Raw genomic sequence first — 19,602 nt, forward strand, 5'->3', positions numbered from 1 at the left:
GGAAAGGAAAGGAAAGGAAAGGAAAGGAAAGGAAAGGAAAGGAAAGGGCTGATTTTTCTGATCTGATTGGACCTTAGCTAAGTAACTCAGCCCTAGCCAGGTACAATTAGAAGAAATGTTTATCTCTCCATAACCTGAGACTCGGCAAGAAGTAAGAAGAGTAGCTGGCAGAGGACATCAGGACAGTGGAGACAAAAGGGAAGAATCCACCCCATTTTCCTGGCTGAGAGGTGGAAACCATCAAAAGCATCATAAATGCATAAAGATACAGGCTCTGCATTTATGCTTTCCGTAAGGCATAGTGCTTTTTCAGGAGAGGGGTAAAATATATTTCAGGGAAGGTAAAATATTTCTTTATATCTTCTGGAGACACCTTTGCCTGGTGTCACATGACAGATCTCAAGTTAGCTCTTTGCCTGGTTAAATTTCTGTTTTTCAGGCACATGAAGATAATGCTGAAGCCATCACCTGCAGTAAGCCCTCAGTGATATCCCAGATATTCAGAGATCCCAGAGCAAGCAGATGGTAACTCACTCCTCACAACCTCTGTCTGTTTACTCTCCTGGGCTGGGTCCTGGGCACAGAAATTGGCTATGGTTTTAGTCATTTTGAGGTTTAAATTTTCCATGCTATTTTATTCAGAACATCCTGTCATTTGTCACAGTCGTTCATCAAAAAGAAAAAGCAAAAACCAAAAAGTGGCATACACAACCCAAAAGCTGCAGGTACTGCCGCACACTCAGTGACATTTCTAAGCCTTACCACCCTTTTATCCATATGGGAGCTCTTCAAGTGGGGGGTGTTTACTCAGCCTCTGCAGCTCAGAAATTAAAACCACAGGAAACTCAATAACAAGCTCTCCTTGGTTACAGAGCACCATCTGATCCTCTGTGGGCCACTCGCAAGCCCCTCAGCACAGGTGGTGGTGGCTGCAGAGCCCACCCAGAGGTCGTTTTGGGCTACAAGGTTGTGGGGCAGTGCCTATCACTGTCTCACTGCAAACAGACTCCAATGCCAGATGAGGATTTCCAGACAACTTGTGCAACAAGGCACAGCAAATAATATGGATAACCCTGTTTATAACATGTGCTGCAGCCACACCTGGCTAATTATCCAGCTTGTTTTGAGCTGGCAGGGTGGAGAGGTCCCTGGGACAGAAGGGAAAGGCACCAGCATCCTCCATGAGGGTGGCTGGGAGGCTGTGGGGGAGCATGTCCCTACCCATTTTGATTCAGGGCACCAGTGAAAAAATGGCATCAGTGGTGTAATCTTCAGACAAGAGAGCAGAATTGTGGCTGGGCGGCCAAGCTGCAGTCCTGGTGCTGGAGAAGCCTTACTCAGAAAGCAGCAAATGCTGCTGAGGCTCTGCTACCCATGCAGAGGTGTCACCTCCACTCAAAACACAGGGAAGATGTGTCTGGAGTTCCCCAGGCCCACAACTCTGCATCAAAGTGCTCCAGGAGAAAGCTCCAGGCTCTGGAGAAAGCTCATTTAGACGGTGCATACTGCTTTGGAGAATGTTAACTAGCACCCTCCCAGGCAGCTAGTGAATGAACAGCCTTGGCAGATTCTCTGTGTTCTTAGGGCTCCAGTACATGTATAAAAAGACATTGAAAAAGACATTCAAGGGACTTAAATGCTGCATTTCTTCTCCTTTCTTTGAAGGATCCTGTTGCATCTGCAGGAAATTTTGGAGTTGAAGAGGGGCGTTGGGTAAAGGGCCCTAGGGAAGCAAGAAAGTCCAGGCAGCTTTCCAGCAATATTGCTGCTGCTAACTTTTTTACAGGCTGCATTTCTTCAGTGTCTAACAAGCACAGATAAATATAAATACACATACATGCACAAATGTAAATTTTAAACTGTGTGGCAAGACAGTGGCTGTTACTGGTGTTTGCTATTTCCTTGCCGTTTCATTCCAGCATTCTGGAATATTCAAGGCTTTGCTGAACTAAAGCTTTGCTTTTACGCCCCATTGTGCTGAAGTGGTTGAGAGCAGCACTGCTTCTTCCCACTATCACCTCTGCATTTCTGGGCAATGGTTTCAAAGCTCCTGCTTAAACAGAATGTGGGCAATCAGGAGACATCTCCCAGCCACTTTACCCATTTCAGCATGGCTTTGGACCTTGGTCAGCAGCCGAGAACCAGTGATGCTCTTGAAAGGAGGACTGCGAGCTACACTCACCTCCTGACAGACTGCTAACACGAGTCATTGCAGGACCTGAGACACTCTTGTTTGCTGAAGACCAACAGGACACAGTTGAGGGTCGTGTCAAGTGCACGCTCTTCCCTCCAGAGGACCGTGCTGTTCTTGCTCTGCTGCAGGTGAGGCTGCTTTCCTGCCACAGGGCCAGGGCCTTGTGTGGGTGATGTGGGATCACACCTCTGTCTTGGGGTGACTTTGTGATGTGTATCCCCTATCGCTGCCCCATGCCCAGAAATTCATTTTGTGCCTTCCTGTGCCTTTAAACTGAGCCTGAGAGGGGGGAGGAAAACCCGAGCAAAACTTCTTCAAAACAGTTTGCAGCTTGTTCAAGGTCACACAGAGGCAGAGACTTTTTTTTCAGCTGTGGCAGGAGAGCGAGAGTGGGGAAGGCACCCGGCTTGCTTTTGGCCAGTTTTTCAGCTCCTTTCTCTTTCTCCAGAGAGAGAGAGAGAGTTGAACGTTTGTTTTTCCTGGGACTTTGGTTTTTCCTTTTTTCCTCTGCTGGACTGTTTCAACATCAGAATACATCGTGAGGAATTTCCACCGAGGCCTTGGCCCTGGAGGTGGGCCCACCACCCCGTCCCAGCTCCAAGGAGGGGGAGAGAGAGATCTACGGAAGGACTCTGAAATTTTCCCAGGTTTCTCTCAGCAGAGCGAGAGGTTTTATTATTTAGCATCATTATCCTTTTCCTGTGTGGTTGTTAAATAAATAGTTTTTATCTCTTCCACTTTCCTTCGAGGAAAATTTATTTTTTCCCGAACCTGGCGGGGGAGGGAGGGTTGTAGCCTGCCTTCTATCAGAGGATGTATTTCTAGATTTGGCCAAACCGGAAGAGCCTCTCACTGCCATGTATGATGCACTTCCACACCCCCACTTTCCAAGGGTAAGTAGCTGTCACTTTCAGGGATTTTATGTTGGCGGTCACCTCCAAGATGCCAGTGGGAACTATTAGCAGCTAGCAAGTCATGCCTGGCCATGAGCTTTAAGGCACCCTCTGCAAGGACACATAACCAGGGCAGCCTCGGGCAAAGCAGGAAGATGCCTGGAGAACAAACTGAGCTCCTGACATTTTAAAATCACACTGATTTAATATTTCTATACAGGAAGGGAACAAGAGATTAAGCAAGATTTGAAAAACAAAGCCCGCTGGGGTACTAAAATGCTGTTTTGATCCTTTAGTGTTTGAGCATCTTGATAATAAATTCCTTGGAAACACTCTGCAAAGCTTAGACAGACTGTACTGACATACCTTTTAATTTATAAACTCAAAGAGTTCTCATGTCAATAAATTATGTGGTTCATGAACAATGATATCATTCAGCTATTTCCTAATTCCCTTCTGCTGAAGACTGACCCAGCAAACAGTGCCCAAGAAGGACAGCTGAGCTGAATCTTGTCCTGTACCACAGCAGTCCAGTCCTGGCAGCAGGTAAGACTCATGCTGTAACTGGAAGAGGTTTTTATGTGGTTTCCAGAGAGTTTAAGTAAATACGCTTTTTGCCATATACTTTCCACACCTGCTCAAACATTGCCTGATCATGCTTTCAGCTGGCTTCAGAAATGGCTCCCTCCATGAAAAATTCCCATCAGGAACATCTTCCCCTATTTATCTTTCTGTTTTCCATTGTTTATACCACTCTGTTCTGACCTGCCTTACTAATCCTCACTTTCTTTATACATCAAATCCCACAACTTGAAACTAACTTCTTTGAAAACCACCCTCTGCACCACATGCAAGCTCTGTCTGCCTTCCGTTCAGCAATTGTTTTCCTCAAACACAGCATTAAATAAAAGCTGAAATCATGCCCTTTCGGCATGAGTAATGCAACCCTGAGAGGTTTTTGTTTCACATGGCTCTCCCCTAACATTCTTTCAAGTCAGCCCCACTAACATATCCACATCCAATATAGTATATTGGCACAAGCTCAGTCCATGAGCTTCCAGCTGAGTTTAGTGCTGTGTAGCCCTCAAAGAGCAAGGTCCTTAGAGGTATATAGGTATCTAAGTGCTTTGGTACATTTGAATTTAGTCCATTTAAGGTTTATCTCATGGTTCTCAGTTTATCCATCTTCCATGGGATAGATAATGGGATGATTTGGCAAAGAAGTGTAAATCCAGTGAAATACCTGGAGAGGAAACGGGCCTGGGAGGGAGTCTGTCTGGAAGCTGATGGGGCCTTGCAGTGGTGGTCAGTGAGGAGGCTCAGTGGAGGGAAGGTGAGACACATCTGTGCCCGTGGAAACCATCTAGTCTTGGTGCCCAAAACCAGCCATGTTTTGGGTGTCAGTACCATCATGTAGTAACCAGAAGGGAACAGCAGAAGGCAAGGAGAGGGCAGGGAACAGGAAAGACTAATACTGTGAAACTCTGGGTCCACCTTGGGCTGGTGCTGTACCCCATGCTCCTAGAAGCAAACAAGCCTTCTCAGAGAGTGAGCAAGTGCCTTACTTTAGCATCTTCCTCCTTTCAGTCCAATTAAATAGGGCTGAATACTTCCTGCCACCTCCACACACTGTGGGGGTTACAAAGCTGTCCAGCAAGTCAATTCTCTTTGTGTATCTGGAAACTCCACCTTTCTCCAAGGAGATAACGCCTTGCAAAGACCTCTTTCCTCTTTTCTAATGATTGCAACACTTTTGAACAGTGCAACATTGTTGCCTGAAACACTTTGGAAGCCTGATGTGAGTCCGGGGGAGAGCTGTTTCACCAAGGTTATTTCAATATCCACGTGTTTTTGCTAACATTTTCCTGGTTTCTTACATTTCAGTTACAGCTTGAGGACTTGATGCTCATATTCATATGAGGCCGAGAGAGTTCAGGTTTCTCACGTACTACAAGAGGAAGAAGTACTTGTGGGGGTCATTGGTACATAAGCATCCTGGCTCACTCGGAGCCACAGCCTCTTGTTGTCAGTGACACCCCAGTGCAGATAGCATCACCCTGGTCTGTCTGCTGCAGTATGAAATCCTCCCCATTTTGTGAAGCAGTTTCCAGCCTCCTGCTCCTGCCCCCTGCTCTCTGAATCCGCCTCAGCCAGCAACAGTCCCCACAGCTGGAGTTCAGTGCAGTAGGGCCCCCTGCCAAGTGTTCTGTGTGTCCAGCCACGCTCCTGCAACAAGCTGCCTGCCAAGGCAACACCGAGCCTGTGATTACTTCCAGGACCTCCTATAGGAAGGGGCATGACCAGGGCCCTGGGTATGCATGCTGAGCACGTCGGCTTTTTCTGGGTCCCCATCCCAACTGTCTCCCCACGGGAAGCTTGTGAGATGTGGCAAGGCTCTCTCCCTGATCCTTCTCTGGCCGCAGGAGGGCTTCCTGTGAAAGGGGTGCTACCGCAGTGAGGCACCCATCACCATGTCCCTCCCACGTACTGGCTGCTCCCAGCATCTGGCTTCCAGGGGCCATCCTTGGACTTACCACGGTCAGTGCAATCCGCCCTGCAGATGTCACTGCTGCCACACAAATCCCCACCATGCCAAGCTCCCCATGCCGTCCGCAGCAACAGAGAATGCGACAAGGGAGCTTCGCACATTTTTCTTCCTTCATCGATTTTTCTTGCCACTGCTCCCACACTCTAGATTGGAACAAGGCCTGAATAATTTCCAGCTCCTGGTGACACACCACCCTCAATTCACTGCAGGGCTGACACATGCCTGGAACGGAGCAGGAGCTCTCACACTGCTTGCCATGTTTTGTTTACTGCAAAAGCTCTCTTCCCGAAGACCCCATTGATAAAGTAGTGGGTTAAGATGCCAATTAGTCAGTGCTCAGCCAGAGCTAGCAGCAGACCATGAGGTTTGGATGGTATTCTGGTTATTTTTCTGCTGCTGCTTAGGTTGTTTGTTGTCTAGTATTTTTGTTTTGCTTGTGTCCCCCCCCCATGCTATTGCTTAAGTGACAGGATAGCCCTTGGCCCTCAGTCTTGAGTCATGTGAAAAACTGGGATGCTGGTCAGCCTTTGACCTGGGAAGGAGTGGAGGGCTGGACACACACACTGCTAATAGTTTCCGGCACTGCCCACCTCAGTCAGTTCAGCAACTAGAACATAACTGAAAGTCCTTAGTGCTTAAAGTTCATGCTTATATTTGTAGTTCTGGCCCAACCTAGCCCTGTCCCTCCAGCCTGCTACAGCTTGTGGTGCTCTGACTTCGTTTCCTTACACTATAGATTCCTGTTTGTAAGGTGTTCTAATCTCCTGTGCCCACTCTCAACTGGAAACACTGTATTGAATGCTCTCTCTCCTTTTAATGCGGTTTCATCAAACCTGTCTCTGCAGAGGAGATCCTTTGCCTCTCCATTTGCTTTCCCATTGTGCTGGGGCCTCTTAAAGCCACCTGAAACTAAATGAGGTACAGTATCTTCACCTATGGGGCTACAGCAGAAATTATTGATAAAATGCTATTTTATAGTACTCACCTACATGGTAAAAAACACTCTCAAGTTTGATACATGCCATTTCAACTATGCAGTGGGGTGACAGGGACTTTAAATGTCCTGAATGTGTTATGAAACAGGTAACAACAGCTGATAACAGCAGAACTGCAAAATTCCCGACCTGCTGCCACCCACTGGTGTAATTGAATTACTTTGCAATGTCTAAATGTTCCCTTGCAAGAGTCCAGTTTTCACTTTTAATTCACATAAAATCCGAAGATGATGCCTAGGAGTTCCTTTTCCCACTGTGTGCCACTAAGTCCAATATATCATCCTTCCTGGCACAGAGCAAGGCAAGGCAGAGGAAGACAGAAAGCCTCTCCTGTGTTGAGAAGACAGCAACACTTTTTTTTTTTTTGCAAAGACTGGAATTGATGGATAAATTTTCAAGCTTGTTCTCTAGCCCATTTCTTGACTTCCAGTAGTATTTCCTAACTGGAAAGTAAACCCACATCTCATTTTCTCCATAGGTAGTTCTTATACTATCTGCACAAGCAGAGGAGGGCTGGTGTTATGGAGAGCACAAAAGGCAGCACTTGTCCCTCACCAACTCTCACCAAAATCACCAGTGTCCTCTGCTGCTTCCCATGCGAGGGTTGCAATTAAATACCTGACTATTCCCAGCACAGGGAGGGGCAGAGGCTGGCATGAAGCTGGCTAGATCCCAACAAGTCCCTGTGGCCCTTCTGAGGTGCACCCAGCACTCCAGCACCTCCCAGCTCTCGCAGGGAAAAGTTGGCACCAGCTTCCTAACAGGGGTGAGGGATGGGATCTCCCCCAGTCCGGCTGTCCATGAAGGGGGAGTGAGGGGCAATGGGCAAGCAGCTGGTTGCTGCAGCCAGGTGTGTGATAAATGGACACATTTGAAAGGGTGTGCTCTGCCAGGCAGGACTGTGGGGTTCCTGAAGGTGTGGAGGAAGCAAGGAAAGAAAGGTCATGAGATTCATCATAAAGCAGATTTGGCCTCTGCCAACCTCCCTAAGCATGATAATGGGAAAGAAATATGCAGGGATGCTCTTGTTCCGGCAACTGACACCACTGTGTGGAGAAAGACCTCTCCCATCTCTAGACAAACAGAGCGACACCGAGTGAAGAACCACGGGAAGAGACTGACTGACTGCCATGGGAGGTGGGACACAGGGCACCCTCTTCCAGCCACATGCAGCTTTCAGGGGCACACCTTCCTGCAATAACACAAAGAAAGAGGCAGATTTATAGAAACACAACACAGGTTTCTGTTTTAATGAGAAAATAATTATATACTTGCATTGTAGGCCTCACAGTCACTATAAAACAGAAGCAGGATAACATTTAAGTGGTTAACATACAGAAAGCCAGGTATTGTTGAAACTGGTTGATAAATCATGACAAAGATGCTGCCTTTTGGTTGCCAAACATGTCAATACTACTCTGTTTTCCCTCAGAAATGTCAGTACAGAGCAAGATGAAGTCCAAATTGGCAGCTTTAAAAATAAATTTTTCAGAAAACCTGCACTGTAACCCCAAACCAATTATAATCACAAATGCTAATGCTTAACTATTTCTCAATACACAGTTTCATTAAAACCAGTCTTTGCCACGGGAAAGGATCTGAGCATTTCTTTTGTGGAGACAAAGTTAACTCTGCAATAGTGCTCTTTTGTTGCATTTGATATAGTCATATATAGATAGATATGTATTACTGGCATATACTTATAAACACCTAAGCTTGGTAGCATGCAAATGAAATAACAGAGGCAAGTAAACTGCATCTCACTCTTGTTACCACTGAATGTGCTGCTGACTATAAGTGTCCATAATTTCTGGAAGAGAAAAACTCTGCTGGGTGAAAAGTCTGTCTGTCCTGCACTGAAATACTTTTGTGGCAGGGGCTGAAAGCAAATGTTTCTATCACAGAGAACAAAGCATGAAAATGTGTTATGATGGGTCATTATTGTCACTGGCTTCCAGTGAGGAAGCTGGAGGGAAAAATAGGCCTACAGGCTAAAGGAAATAAAGATGCAAGTTCCTGGGAAGGCAGTCCAGGGCCGACCCAGCTTTCAGGAGCAAATACTGGGGGAAACTCTGAGGAGTGCCATTTAATGCAAGACTACCACACCCCAAGTACAGAGGCCATCTCCTCTTCTCAGAAAACTTGTTTTTCCTAGTCTCTCTTAAGCTCTCCCCAAAGGCCAGGAATCTTCTTGACACAGATGCGTGGAGCTCACAGCTGCAGCTACATGACATATGGTCTCACTAGTGCTGCACTGGTGCTGGTGCTTTTCCCACAGTCGAACGGTAACAACCCCCCTAGAGACATGAATCACAGTTCACCTTGACTACCATGCCAGAAAAACAGGTCCACTTCATCAGATATGTAATTCCTTCACAGGCATGGAGCCTCCCCATGGTGCCTCCTTGAGATAAGCTCGCTGCCCTCATCACAGTGAGCTCTCGGTTCAGCAGGGTTTTCTCCAGTTCAATAGCACTTCTGGAGAAACTTGACAGAACTGAGTCAATGGGTATATATAAATGTATGTTTACAATTCCCTGAAAATAAGTCTCAAAACTGTAAGTGTCCATGGACAGAAATCACATGCTGGAGGAACTGAAGGGTGGTGGTAGTGAGTAATTTGGTTGCAAGCTCTGTGTTTGTTTAAGAAAAGCACCAGAAGTATGTTCACAGTATCGGTACTCATTTTAAATGAGCTTACTGTTTCAGGATAAAACAGCACAGCAGGTCATGAAACCAAGGAAAGGCTTAGGGAGGACACAGTATCCTGGCTGATGATTTTTTTAAAAGATGTCAAAATAAAAATTGATTATAAAAAAGAGGGAATATTTTTTATAGAAAAAAGGCTTGGTGTCTTTTTTCCTGTCACCTCCCAAACTTGCTGGTTTCTAGTCCAGAAATTATGGTTCTCAGCTGTAAAATATTCCTACTGTATTGCTTGGTGATAAGAAAAGAGTAAACCCACAGCCTCTATACTACATACAAATACAAAGCACAAGAATAAATACCACATTTCTTTTCCTAATCGTCAGCTTACAAAACTGGTCAATACTTTGCAATTGTGACTCATGCAAATACCATGTTGGGTCAAATTTTAATATCACAAATACTGCATTAACTCAGTGCCTTATTTTTATATCCCCTTTCGGAAAAAAAAAAAAAATAGCACTCACCCCTATAGCTGGTAAACAGCTGTGGAGAAAATATTCAGTACACGCACTGCCATACACTTTCTGGTATGCCAGCCTCATGCACTCACCCTCACACACACACACACACGCATACACATCCACACTAATCCTTCACTGCTGATCCCAAGCCTAAGCAATAACTAAAGGCTCTATGGTTTGCTTGTAGCGCTGAAAACACTGGCTGAATGGCTAAAATAATATTTTCTTCCCTTGTCTGCTCTTCCTCGCTCATTCCTTCCAACTCATTATGCCCTTTAGCTTTTTTGTTGCCTGGAAACGTGAAGACTTCCACAAAGCACTCTACTTCAAAGCCTTTTTACGTTGTATAAATATAGTTGAAGACATAACTATCTTTCTTCTTTATTTCATACCTCTTTCTAGGCCAGAATCTGGCTTAGTTCATTTATTGCCTCATTTAAAAATTAAATGTCTTTTTTTTGTATCCCTTTCCCACTACCTTTCTACTTCAAATTATCCATCTTCAAAGATTTTACACATATGCCATTCTTTTCCCTCCCCACCATCAAAAAATAGTTGTCATCCGCTAAATACAGATTTTCTACTTAGAAACTTTGTTGTGTAAATATGCTCCGAGAACCTGGAGTTCAGGTGATATTGCAAGCATATAGGATCCTAAAGCTAAGGTAATCCATTTGGCTTAGCTCTCATCCCCATCTATTCCACTCCTAAATTGTGATGGCTTGTGTTTGCAACACAAGGACTGTTTGACTGAGTTTGCTGGATTGTACATTTGCAGTAACTGCCTCCCTGTTTGTTGGGTTTTTCTTGTTTTAAACAGGTAAATTACTAGGAAGGGGAGCAGAACCCACGCTCCCCTAACAACCAACCCAATCCCAAACCCAACCCTTCAGTCTCCTCAAAGAAATAGAACAGAGGGCAGTATCTTTGTGTTTCGTGGCTGGATAAGAGTACGCCGAATTAACGCCAACGGTCTTGGTGTAGCGGCTGTGGGACGCGAAGGAACTGCAGGAGGTTCTGACAGGAGCTGCTGGGGGACCGCGATCCCAGGGGCAAGGCAGGGCTGGCAATTCAGTCAGTGAGAAACACAAGTGTGAGCCCTGGCTGCAGACTCCTCCACGACTGGCATCCTGCCACATGCCTGCAGCCTATCCGGTCCGTGAGCAAAACCACCCCCTTGTGCTCACCCCCAAGGGCTCCCACCCCCTGCACCCTCTCCGTTGCATTATTTCAGAGGGGAGATGGAGGGAAGAAGAAGGGGCTATTTTCTAGGTGTGTTTTCCTGTAGTTTTAGGATTGCCAGGAGCTGGATCATTTCTGTGTCTATGTGCATTGAGTTTGTTGTGTATTTAATAAATATTGGACTAAAATGCTGCTGCTTTCATGGTGGGTTTTTGTATTTGCTTTTTTTTTTTCTTTCTTCCTTTCTCTTTTTTTTGGTTCTGGCATGCCTGATTGCTGTCTTCACACTGCAGTGTGGTTATTTGTCCTCCTCTCGGTTGGCATAAATGCCGGCTTCCCAGCGCAGTGCCAGAGCACTCTTCCTGCGGTTCACCCTGGTTGCCTCGAGGACCTGGTCAGGAGAGAAAAGGAAAGCACAGGATGTCACTCAGCTGATCCTGCCCTCGGGGTGTCTCGCACTGTGCACCCAGGCAGGCAGAGACCAGCCAGGTGGGGAGGGACCAGCCAGGCCAGCCCTCCCCATGGGGCTCCAGTGCCGCACCCTGTGCAGAACAAGAAGACTCATGCGATGAAGCACTCACTGATGTGAAAGTGGGGGGACGGCACACAGGAGCAAAGCCACACCACGGGAGGACAGAAGTGGTAGGAGTTGTCTGGCAGCATCCACCTCTCTCCAGGGGAGCCCCAGCTGACCTCTACCAGCCCAGCGGCAATTGCCCCATCCCAGGGTTTTGGCCCTCTCCGTAGGGGCAGCTGCATACCCTCAGTACCAGGAGCCAGCAGCCACCCTGCAGCTTTGTCCAGAGGCTGCTCTGGAGCTGTGCATGAAGCCCAGGGAGCAGAGAGCCACCTATTGCAGCACATCACCCTCTCAGGCAGGACTAGTCAGAGCCGGCCCCCAGCCCTGGCCCCTGCATCTTCTTGTGGTCTTTGGGTTGCAGCTTCTGCGCGCAGTTATCGAAGTGTTCCACTACACGTATGTGTAGAGCGCAACCACTCTACACATACGGGAAACGAGACTTATACAAGGAAGGCCTGCAAAGCCTGGTTCAACATGGGCCCGACACATTTAAATGTATTTCATATACACATCATACACACAGCTATATGCACACACTATGTACTTGTACATATGTACATAAACAATTAACTAAAAATGTAGGAAACCATTTTAAGACCTGTTTTGAGAAAGTCAAAAAGAAAATGAGACAACACCAAAAGGCGTTACTGTGACGTGTGTCTGAGGTACTCCTCAGCAAATAATGCATGGCTGTGGGTGTTTTCCACACAGCAGAGTGAGATATAAAGGGGTCTGGAGCCTTCTTACAGAAGCACATGACAATGTTATTTTCTGACCAACACTGAGCAAACAGCTCCACAATGAAACTACAGTTGGCAATGTCAACTGCCATCAGTGTGTTTTAACCATCCCTCCCAGAGAAGCAAACTGAAAATTTTTATGTCAGTTAAAAAAAATCCTACAACAAATACATCACTCTTCACTGAAACAATGCTGGCCATCCCTGGTTCGTAATGCTTCCTGCAAGCCACTCTGCACACTCCCTAACTGCAGAAGAGTAGCTGACCTTTTGAGATAGGATGGTGCTATTTTACTCTTCTGTGAAGAAAGTCAGATGCAGTGAGGACTTAAGCCTTGACTAGAATAAAAATAAATAATTTAAGACTAAAGAAATTCTTCTTTCAGCTTGTGACAAGCTGTGGTTGGAAGAGCACACAGTACAAGGCTCTTGTACAGGCAGTATCAGAAAATCAGCTCTCAGCTGCCAGCTGAAATAACTTTGGCCACCATAACTTTGCTTATGGGAATGAGAATGCACTACTGCATTTATGCCAGTTGTAACCTCCAGACCTCCATTCAGGAGCTGAAGATAAGATGGAGTTTTGCCAGCATTAGTATTTCTTTGCCATCCTAGTTTCTTTTGACTATGACTGTGAGCAAGCCAAAGAACTGAAGGCAAAATCTGGCCAACGGAGACAAATTTTAATGAAAGCTCCAGCTCCTTCTCAGCACTGACCATGGCTACAAAGTTAGTCCAGGTCCACTAGAGGGATTTTGTTCTGAAGTTTTGCCCAAAATCATGCCTCCTCTTTTTCCAGAACAACCACCAGAAGGAGGGACCAGGTCTGAGTGGTTTCCGTTTTTCCTAGTAGAGGGCAAATATGCTCACAAACCTAACATTTTATTAAAACAAAAAAACCCCCAACAACAACAACAAAAATAAATAATAATAATAATAAAATATAAATAAAAATAAAAATCAGTAGGAAAAAGCTGGTCTGAGACATCAGCCTGTAAGCTGTGTACTGGAGTTACTCCCACTGCAGAATGCCTGAATCAAGAAAAGACACTCCAAACTGAACAATGGAGAAGCAAAACTGGGAGTGGGTATCAGTGCATCATTCATCATAAATTTCAAACTAAAACTGCCACTATGTTTTTAAATAAGGTCTGTGGAATTTGGCCTGCAAAAAAGTATGCTGGCTGAAAAAAAAATGGATTTTATGTAATTTAGAACAGTTTGAAGTCAGCAGCTTCTTTGCTGGAAATCACAGTGTTGTGAGGGTCTCTGGTGATGGCTTGCAAAATTCAGGACACTTAAACTTTGAAGATTCCTGCTTTGGATCAGTCAGCTTGTATTTGTCTTAAAAGATGGCAATAGGGTTTCTTCCATTTATCCCTGGTCTGCACACCTACCCCAAAGTTTGTCTACTTCTACAAATGCTGCTCGCTCTTCAAGCAAAACTGTATCCAGATTCATATCAGAGGTACGAGGGCATTGAATGTGGACCTGGATTTCGCAGGAAAGCAAGCAGTGATGTCTAGCTCAGTATTAAAACCAAATGGTACAGAATATAAACTAAAGATCCCTTTGAATAGTTATTCCAGAATTATTCTTCTAATCTACTGAAAAGAGTGTTTGACCTAAAACAATCCTTGTTTTTACAAGGCTGTGACCGTTTTAGACCCGCTAGAGGAAACAGTGGCATAATTATAGCACACAACTGGAATGACTGAGTGGGGAATTGGGACTCCTCAATGGAGCATTGAATTCATGACCCAGGAAGCTGCTTGACTAAAAATAGCCAACAATCTCCATTTTAAAATATATTTGGCTGGTATCAGGGCTGACTCTAGACCCAGAATGAGTCCAGTACCCCCAGGCTCTCCACAGCAGGTCAAAAATGCTATCTCAACGCTTCATAATGCCCTGCATCAGCTCAGTGGGTGCACACAGGGCCAGGCTTGGTGCTCAGGGTGTCCTAAGGCAGCCAGAGCTGTAACTGCAGATGGCAGGAAGATCATGGAGCAGATGCTTCACTTAAGCCTAGGCTTCTCCAGCTTGTGAACTATGTCCTAATGTAAGGCCACACCAGTGGAAAAAGCAGTGTTACATAAAATGTCTCATTGGGCAGAGGTGATTCAAATACCAGCTGTAGTAGAAGAGGAAGAACTTGGAGAGCAGAAGTAGGTGTGAGGGAAAGACAAAAGATATGTAGGGTTGTAAGAACTATTCCTCATCTTTCTGCAGAAAATTTCTTTCTGGATGGTGTGGTTGCAGCTCGAGGTCTCACTAAGAATTGCAGAGGATTCTTTCCTTGCAGATTTCATTTTCTTTTTGAAGATTTTGAAACAACAAATAAAAAAAAATTGAGAGAGCTGCCACTGTTAGGTGTAAGGATAATTTTTCTATCAATTCTAGAGATGGAGACTAACCTATCCTCAGTTTCCCTCCATCAGATTTAACAACTCCAGTACACAGCTAGCAGATTTAATAATTGATCTCTTACTGATAACAATAAAAAGCAATATATATATATGCTTTAGCCCAAAACATATTTATCACAACCACTGAAGTAGTGGTGTTTTTTGAGCAGTCAGAAAGCTGACTACTATATAGTACAAGCTAATTTTTGTTGAACAGTAGTAGCAAAACTGATGTGGAAGCGAAACAATTTTTCTGAGGTTCAATGTTTTACTGATTCTTCCCATCTGAATCTGGAAGAACTAAAAGAAAAAAACAAAAGAGACAATGCAAAGGTCTGGGTGTCTAAAATCTGTGAGTACCATGTAGTAAAGTTGCTGCACGAAACACATTCATGGAGCCCAGTGTGCACAAAGAGATGGAAGCACAAATGCAGGGAACAGGCTGCCTGCTCCTGCAGATGTGAGTGTTCCTGCTCAGGAATGATAAACTAAATGCTTTAAATAAAACTGGAACTACCGAGAAAACATCTATTTCTCCAGCATGAAGGTACTTTCCTTACCGTACCTACTTAATGCTGTTTACTAAATACCCAGACTGCTAGTAAACACAGTAAGGAGCTGGGTATCTCAGATTAAAATGTGTTTACTTGAAACAAGACAGTGGCAGTATTAAATTGCTGCTTGTCAGTATTAAAACATAAACTATGTGCCCTATGCCATCAAATCTAGTGTGTTCCATCTTCTGTTTTGTAACACAAAATTTTTCAGCAGTAGCCTTTAATGTTGCATAAATGTCACCTTCGTGCAGTTATCTCCTACAGTATGATTGGTATTAAGGAAACTCAAGCTGATGTCCTGTACACTTGAATATATGTTTAGCTGTAAGGCCAAAAGCAGAAGACTTTGAGGATAAAAACATCCATATAGGGGCACACACACAGGTCTCTTTAAACAGCAGAGGGATGTACTTTTAGTACAGGCTGCAGGAATTTGGGAATGATGTCTGAGTGATGCAAGACATTACCCTAATGAAGCAGGATGCAGTTGCTGCAGTAGCTGAACGTCAGCAGTTACAGTGCCTTGCTGGGGGGCTGTTTGCTGCTTCCCAAGCCACTGCAAGCACAGCTGGGGCAGGTACAGCACTGCCAACAATGATTAAAACTGAGCCACCTGCCTGCACCAGAGCGCATGCTGGAAGGCTCTGGTAATGAGGAGACATGGGTCAGCTGGGGGGTCAGTAGAGAGTAGGGGCATATCGTGCCTTGAGCCTTGCTGTTCCTTCTGAAACAACCTGCCTGGTTTCAGCTGAAGATTTCCAGTGAGAATCACATGGTTTCTTTAGTCTGAGGCTGGATACTGGGAAATAGCCAGAGGACATACTTTCACTTGCATAAGGAATTGCTGGGTCCTATAGACTTTTTTATTTCTAACCCCCTTCCAATTCACACATTCTTTTCCAGCTCCTTACTCTTTGTATCATTACCATTGCACAAGGTGGACACAAAACTCCTCCCAGCAGAAGACAATGGCCTGGCCATGTAAACACTGAACTGCCTCTCATGCAACATCAAACACTCTGATCTCTACTTGCTGTTCATAAATCTTGACTTAGATTATTGTGCTGATATTATGGAGGAGAAAAGGCACAACCTGTGTTTAAAACCAGGACTCTGAAAGCACACTGCTCTTATACTGATTTAACTATCTATAAATACACAAAGATCAATCACTGGCTTATATCAGTGCGATAAAACCCGCTCTAAATTATTTAATAAATAGGAAATGGCATAGACTTGACTTTGCTTTACTCTCCAGGTCAGAAAATATTCATGTACTTGTCTTGAGGTAGCTGATGCGGTCAAATATATTATGAAATAGGAAAAAAATTGAAGGTTCAGGTTTACAAAAAAGTGCTGATGTTGGACAAATGAATATCAGTCATTACCACAATCTGCAGAGGAAATTACAGGCATTCAAAATATACACATTACTGAGCACCTTGTTCTTAACAAACATTGCTAAACTACCTGCTCTTAAAATTATTGCCTTTGGCCAAGTCCAGCTTTGTGGGGATAAGGACCGTGCAAGTTACTACTCTGCTAAAATATCAAATGTTACTGTAAATACCCTTTATTTGGCAGATTTGGGTTTATTCTACTCTGAGACAAACACTGATGCTAAGTCGTGGGACTGTGATCAGTCATCACATCACAACAGACAGGGACAAGGAAAGGTTCACAAAATGAAGGAGAGTGAGGCTGCGCACTTGGATCTGACTCTTTCACAGATGAAAGGCTGGTGTGCAGGTTTCTTTACAAAATACTAGAGATTTTGATAGTATTAAATACATTGTAATCAGAGACAAAGGAAAGCCACAGCAGTTTCACTCAGCATCTGAGGATGCTTGGATCCCAGGTTTAGCTTTGCCAGCTAAATGCCAAGAGGGATTAAGGAGAAGTTCTCATTTCTCACCTCAGGAATGCTCCAGTCCCGGGCAACAGCTCCCATCCCTTTAATTACAACCCCTCCCATGGCAGAAATTGTAACTAGTATCCAAGGGTTAGAAAAACAGCCACACAAGTATTTGTTTACGAGAGATATAAGGGAATATCACACACACACACATTTTTGATTTGAAATGGCACTGGCACACACTATGAAAATGCCAACTGCAGCAACATGCACTTGGAATGACCATGCAAGAGGAAGCAAAAATAAACAAGCACTTGAAAAGTACCTCAGAAATAACCTTGCTAGACAGTAATTTACAGGTGTACTGGTAGAAAGGGAAAAGACCAGCATTAGTACATTGAACAAGCATGTTATAACTAGGAAACAAGAACAAATTACAGAAATTCCAAGAACTGGCACATTCCAAAGTATAAGACTTCAAGCAACTCAGTGTCATATCAAAAAGAAAGGTAAGTCAATTTGGTGTTATTTTAATGACGTTGCTTGGCCAGTCTCAGTCTTGTTTACCATCAGTGCTTGACCCATTTCCTTGCTGCAGCTTTTTCTCTTTTACTCGTCTGCTGAAACCTGTACTGTAGCACATCCTCTGGAAGAAACTGCCCCCTTTCCTGAGCAGTGACGCTCTTCCAAGACGCACTCGATTTGCCCTCTCTTTCTGAAAGGCACAGCCCACAAGCCTTGAGCAGAGAGGCCACATTGTAGCCACTGAAGCCAGACACAAAACAGAAGGTGGCGATGCCTGAAGGAGAGACTACAGAGGGTAAATGTCCTACTGAAACCACCCTCCTGTCTTTTGTTGTGGCTTATGCAGGGAGAAAGTGGATCTTTATAGTTCAGTGCTGCTGGTGTCCTCAGCACAAGAGGGAGCTCCCATGGACACGAAACTTTTCCACAAATCTCTCCATTCAGGACACCAAGGCTGCTGTGCCGGCACCCCGACTGCTCCCAGTACTTGAGGATGTCTCCGGTTCCCCTCACTCACAAAGAGCAATGCTGAGCCACTTTCACCTCTCAGGATGTAATGCTCCAAGTAGCAGCTGCCTGTCTGATTGTCAGTTATGCTCCCTCTCCCACTGTATTTAATGTATTTTTTAAAATAGTGCAGTGATTTTCTCTTTTGTTTCTTTAGTTACAGAAATCCTTTTTCCTGAGAACACTGTTCAAATGCTCTCTGCTGAGAAATCAAAGCTATTTGTTTTTTAAATAATAATTGCTTAGCCTGGACTGCAAAATATTCACTCAAACTGACAGTGGTACAAGTGCAGCACTTCTTAGTAAATTATCTTTCCCTTGTCAATGGCAGGAGTTGTTTACCAAAGGAGAGCGGAAAAAGCCAGAGAAGAGAAACAAAACACTCCTGCTGATCTGAGGAAATTCTCCCTGGGCTCTGCAGGACACAGACCTCTAATAGGATTTTGGGTGGGCAGCAGCAAGAATGTAAATCTTGTTTGGTTTTATGCTTACAGAAGAGGAGAATGACAACAAACCTCAACACTGTGGGAGTTCGGTGTGCACTGGGACTTCGCAAATTCACTGAAGCCTTGAAAATTCATGCCAGAAGAGGATCTATCCAACAGGTTGTCTGAGTGCCACCAATGCTCTGGCAGTGCATCTTTGGGCAGACAGTGCCTGGGCAGCTTTAGCAGCAGCAGAGAGCTGATATAGCACCCAAAGCACACCTCCTTTGGTCAGACACTGCCCAGACCAGCACTCTGGTCAGGACATCAGGGCTCACTTCAAACTGTAGCAGAGACCAGGCAACTGTGGCCAGTCTGCTTTCTAGGGAGCACATGTGCAGCTCTGCAAGCACTTGAGGAACTGTGCTCAGGCGAATGAGCAGGATCTAAGATTTCAGCCACAAGCCACCACTTCACAGGCTGGGCAAGTCACATTCACTCATCACAGGGGTAGAGGAAGAGTGCAGAGTGAGAAAAAGCTGAGAGTCACCCCATTAGCAGAGCAACTTCTCTGAAGCTTCCGGCCAGCAGGCTGATGGCCTCAGTGTGGGACTCACGAGGACCAGTGCTGGTTTGCACAGTGGGAGTTTTATAACCGACTTTTTTGTGTTCCTCTCAGCTTCTGCAAAAATCATGAGAGTTGTGCTATGTGCGCTGCAAGCCTCTGAGCACCTTCACGGAGAGATGCTCTGGGGAGATGCCAGGAAACAGCACTCACCAGAGCAGGTGGGGCACCCTGTTTCACTAGGAGCTTTGGGGAGGGAGAGGAAACCAGACAGTAGCTCCTTCCTAAGATGTGGCCCCAGAACAAGACATGCTCCTGTTCACAAGCTGGCTTCCTATGTGGCTGTAGGAGTGTGATGGACAATGGAACCTTGTTTATCAATGGTCTCAGTAGAATAAGGGACCAGAAGGTTTCTGGTGTGCAGGAATCTATCTGCATTTTAGTTAGCCAACAAAAGTG

General features: G+C 45.0%; 2 protein-coding genes across 10 annotated transcripts in view; one reads left to right on the plus strand and one right to left on the minus strand.

The window, feature by feature from the left end:
• Positions 1-2,432, plus strand: part of SNX30 (sorting nexin family member 30) — a 67,805-nt gene extending 65,373 nt beyond the window's left edge. The window contains exons 8-9 of the mRNA XM_042015249.1: positions 440-525; positions 1,666-2,432. Coding sequence (XP_041871183.1) covers positions 440-525; positions 1,666-1,717 — 138 coding nt within the window. The 3' untranslated portion in view covers positions 1,718-2,432. The remainder of the gene's footprint in view (positions 1-439; positions 526-1,665) is intronic.
• Positions 2,433-9,165: 6,733 nt separating this feature from the next.
• Positions 9,166-19,602, minus strand: part of PALM2AKAP2 (PALM2 and AKAP2 fusion) — a 266,024-nt gene continuing 255,587 nt past the window's right edge. For 8 of the 9 annotated variants that reach the window (XM_042015308.1, XM_042015310.1, XM_042015314.1 and 5 more), the window contains 2 exons: positions 17,447-17,485; positions 9,166-11,373 (listed from right to left, as the gene is read on the minus strand). In XM_042015308.1, coding sequence (XP_041871242.1) covers positions 11,281-11,373; positions 17,447-17,485 — 132 coding nt within the window. In that variant the 3' untranslated portion in view covers positions 9,166-11,280. The remainder of the gene's footprint in view (positions 11,374-17,446; positions 17,486-19,602) is intronic. The other variant, XM_042015309.1, reaches the window with a different exon arrangement.

The sequence above is a fragment of the Corvus kubaryi genome, unplaced genomic scaffold (assembly GCF_017639235.1).
Source record: "Corvus kubaryi isolate FWS band 111438036 unplaced genomic scaffold, C.kubaryi_AGA036_p1.0 split3-37296, whole genome shotgun sequence".
NCBI classification, from domain to species: Eukaryota; Metazoa; Chordata; class Aves; order Passeriformes; family Corvidae; genus Corvus; species Corvus kubaryi.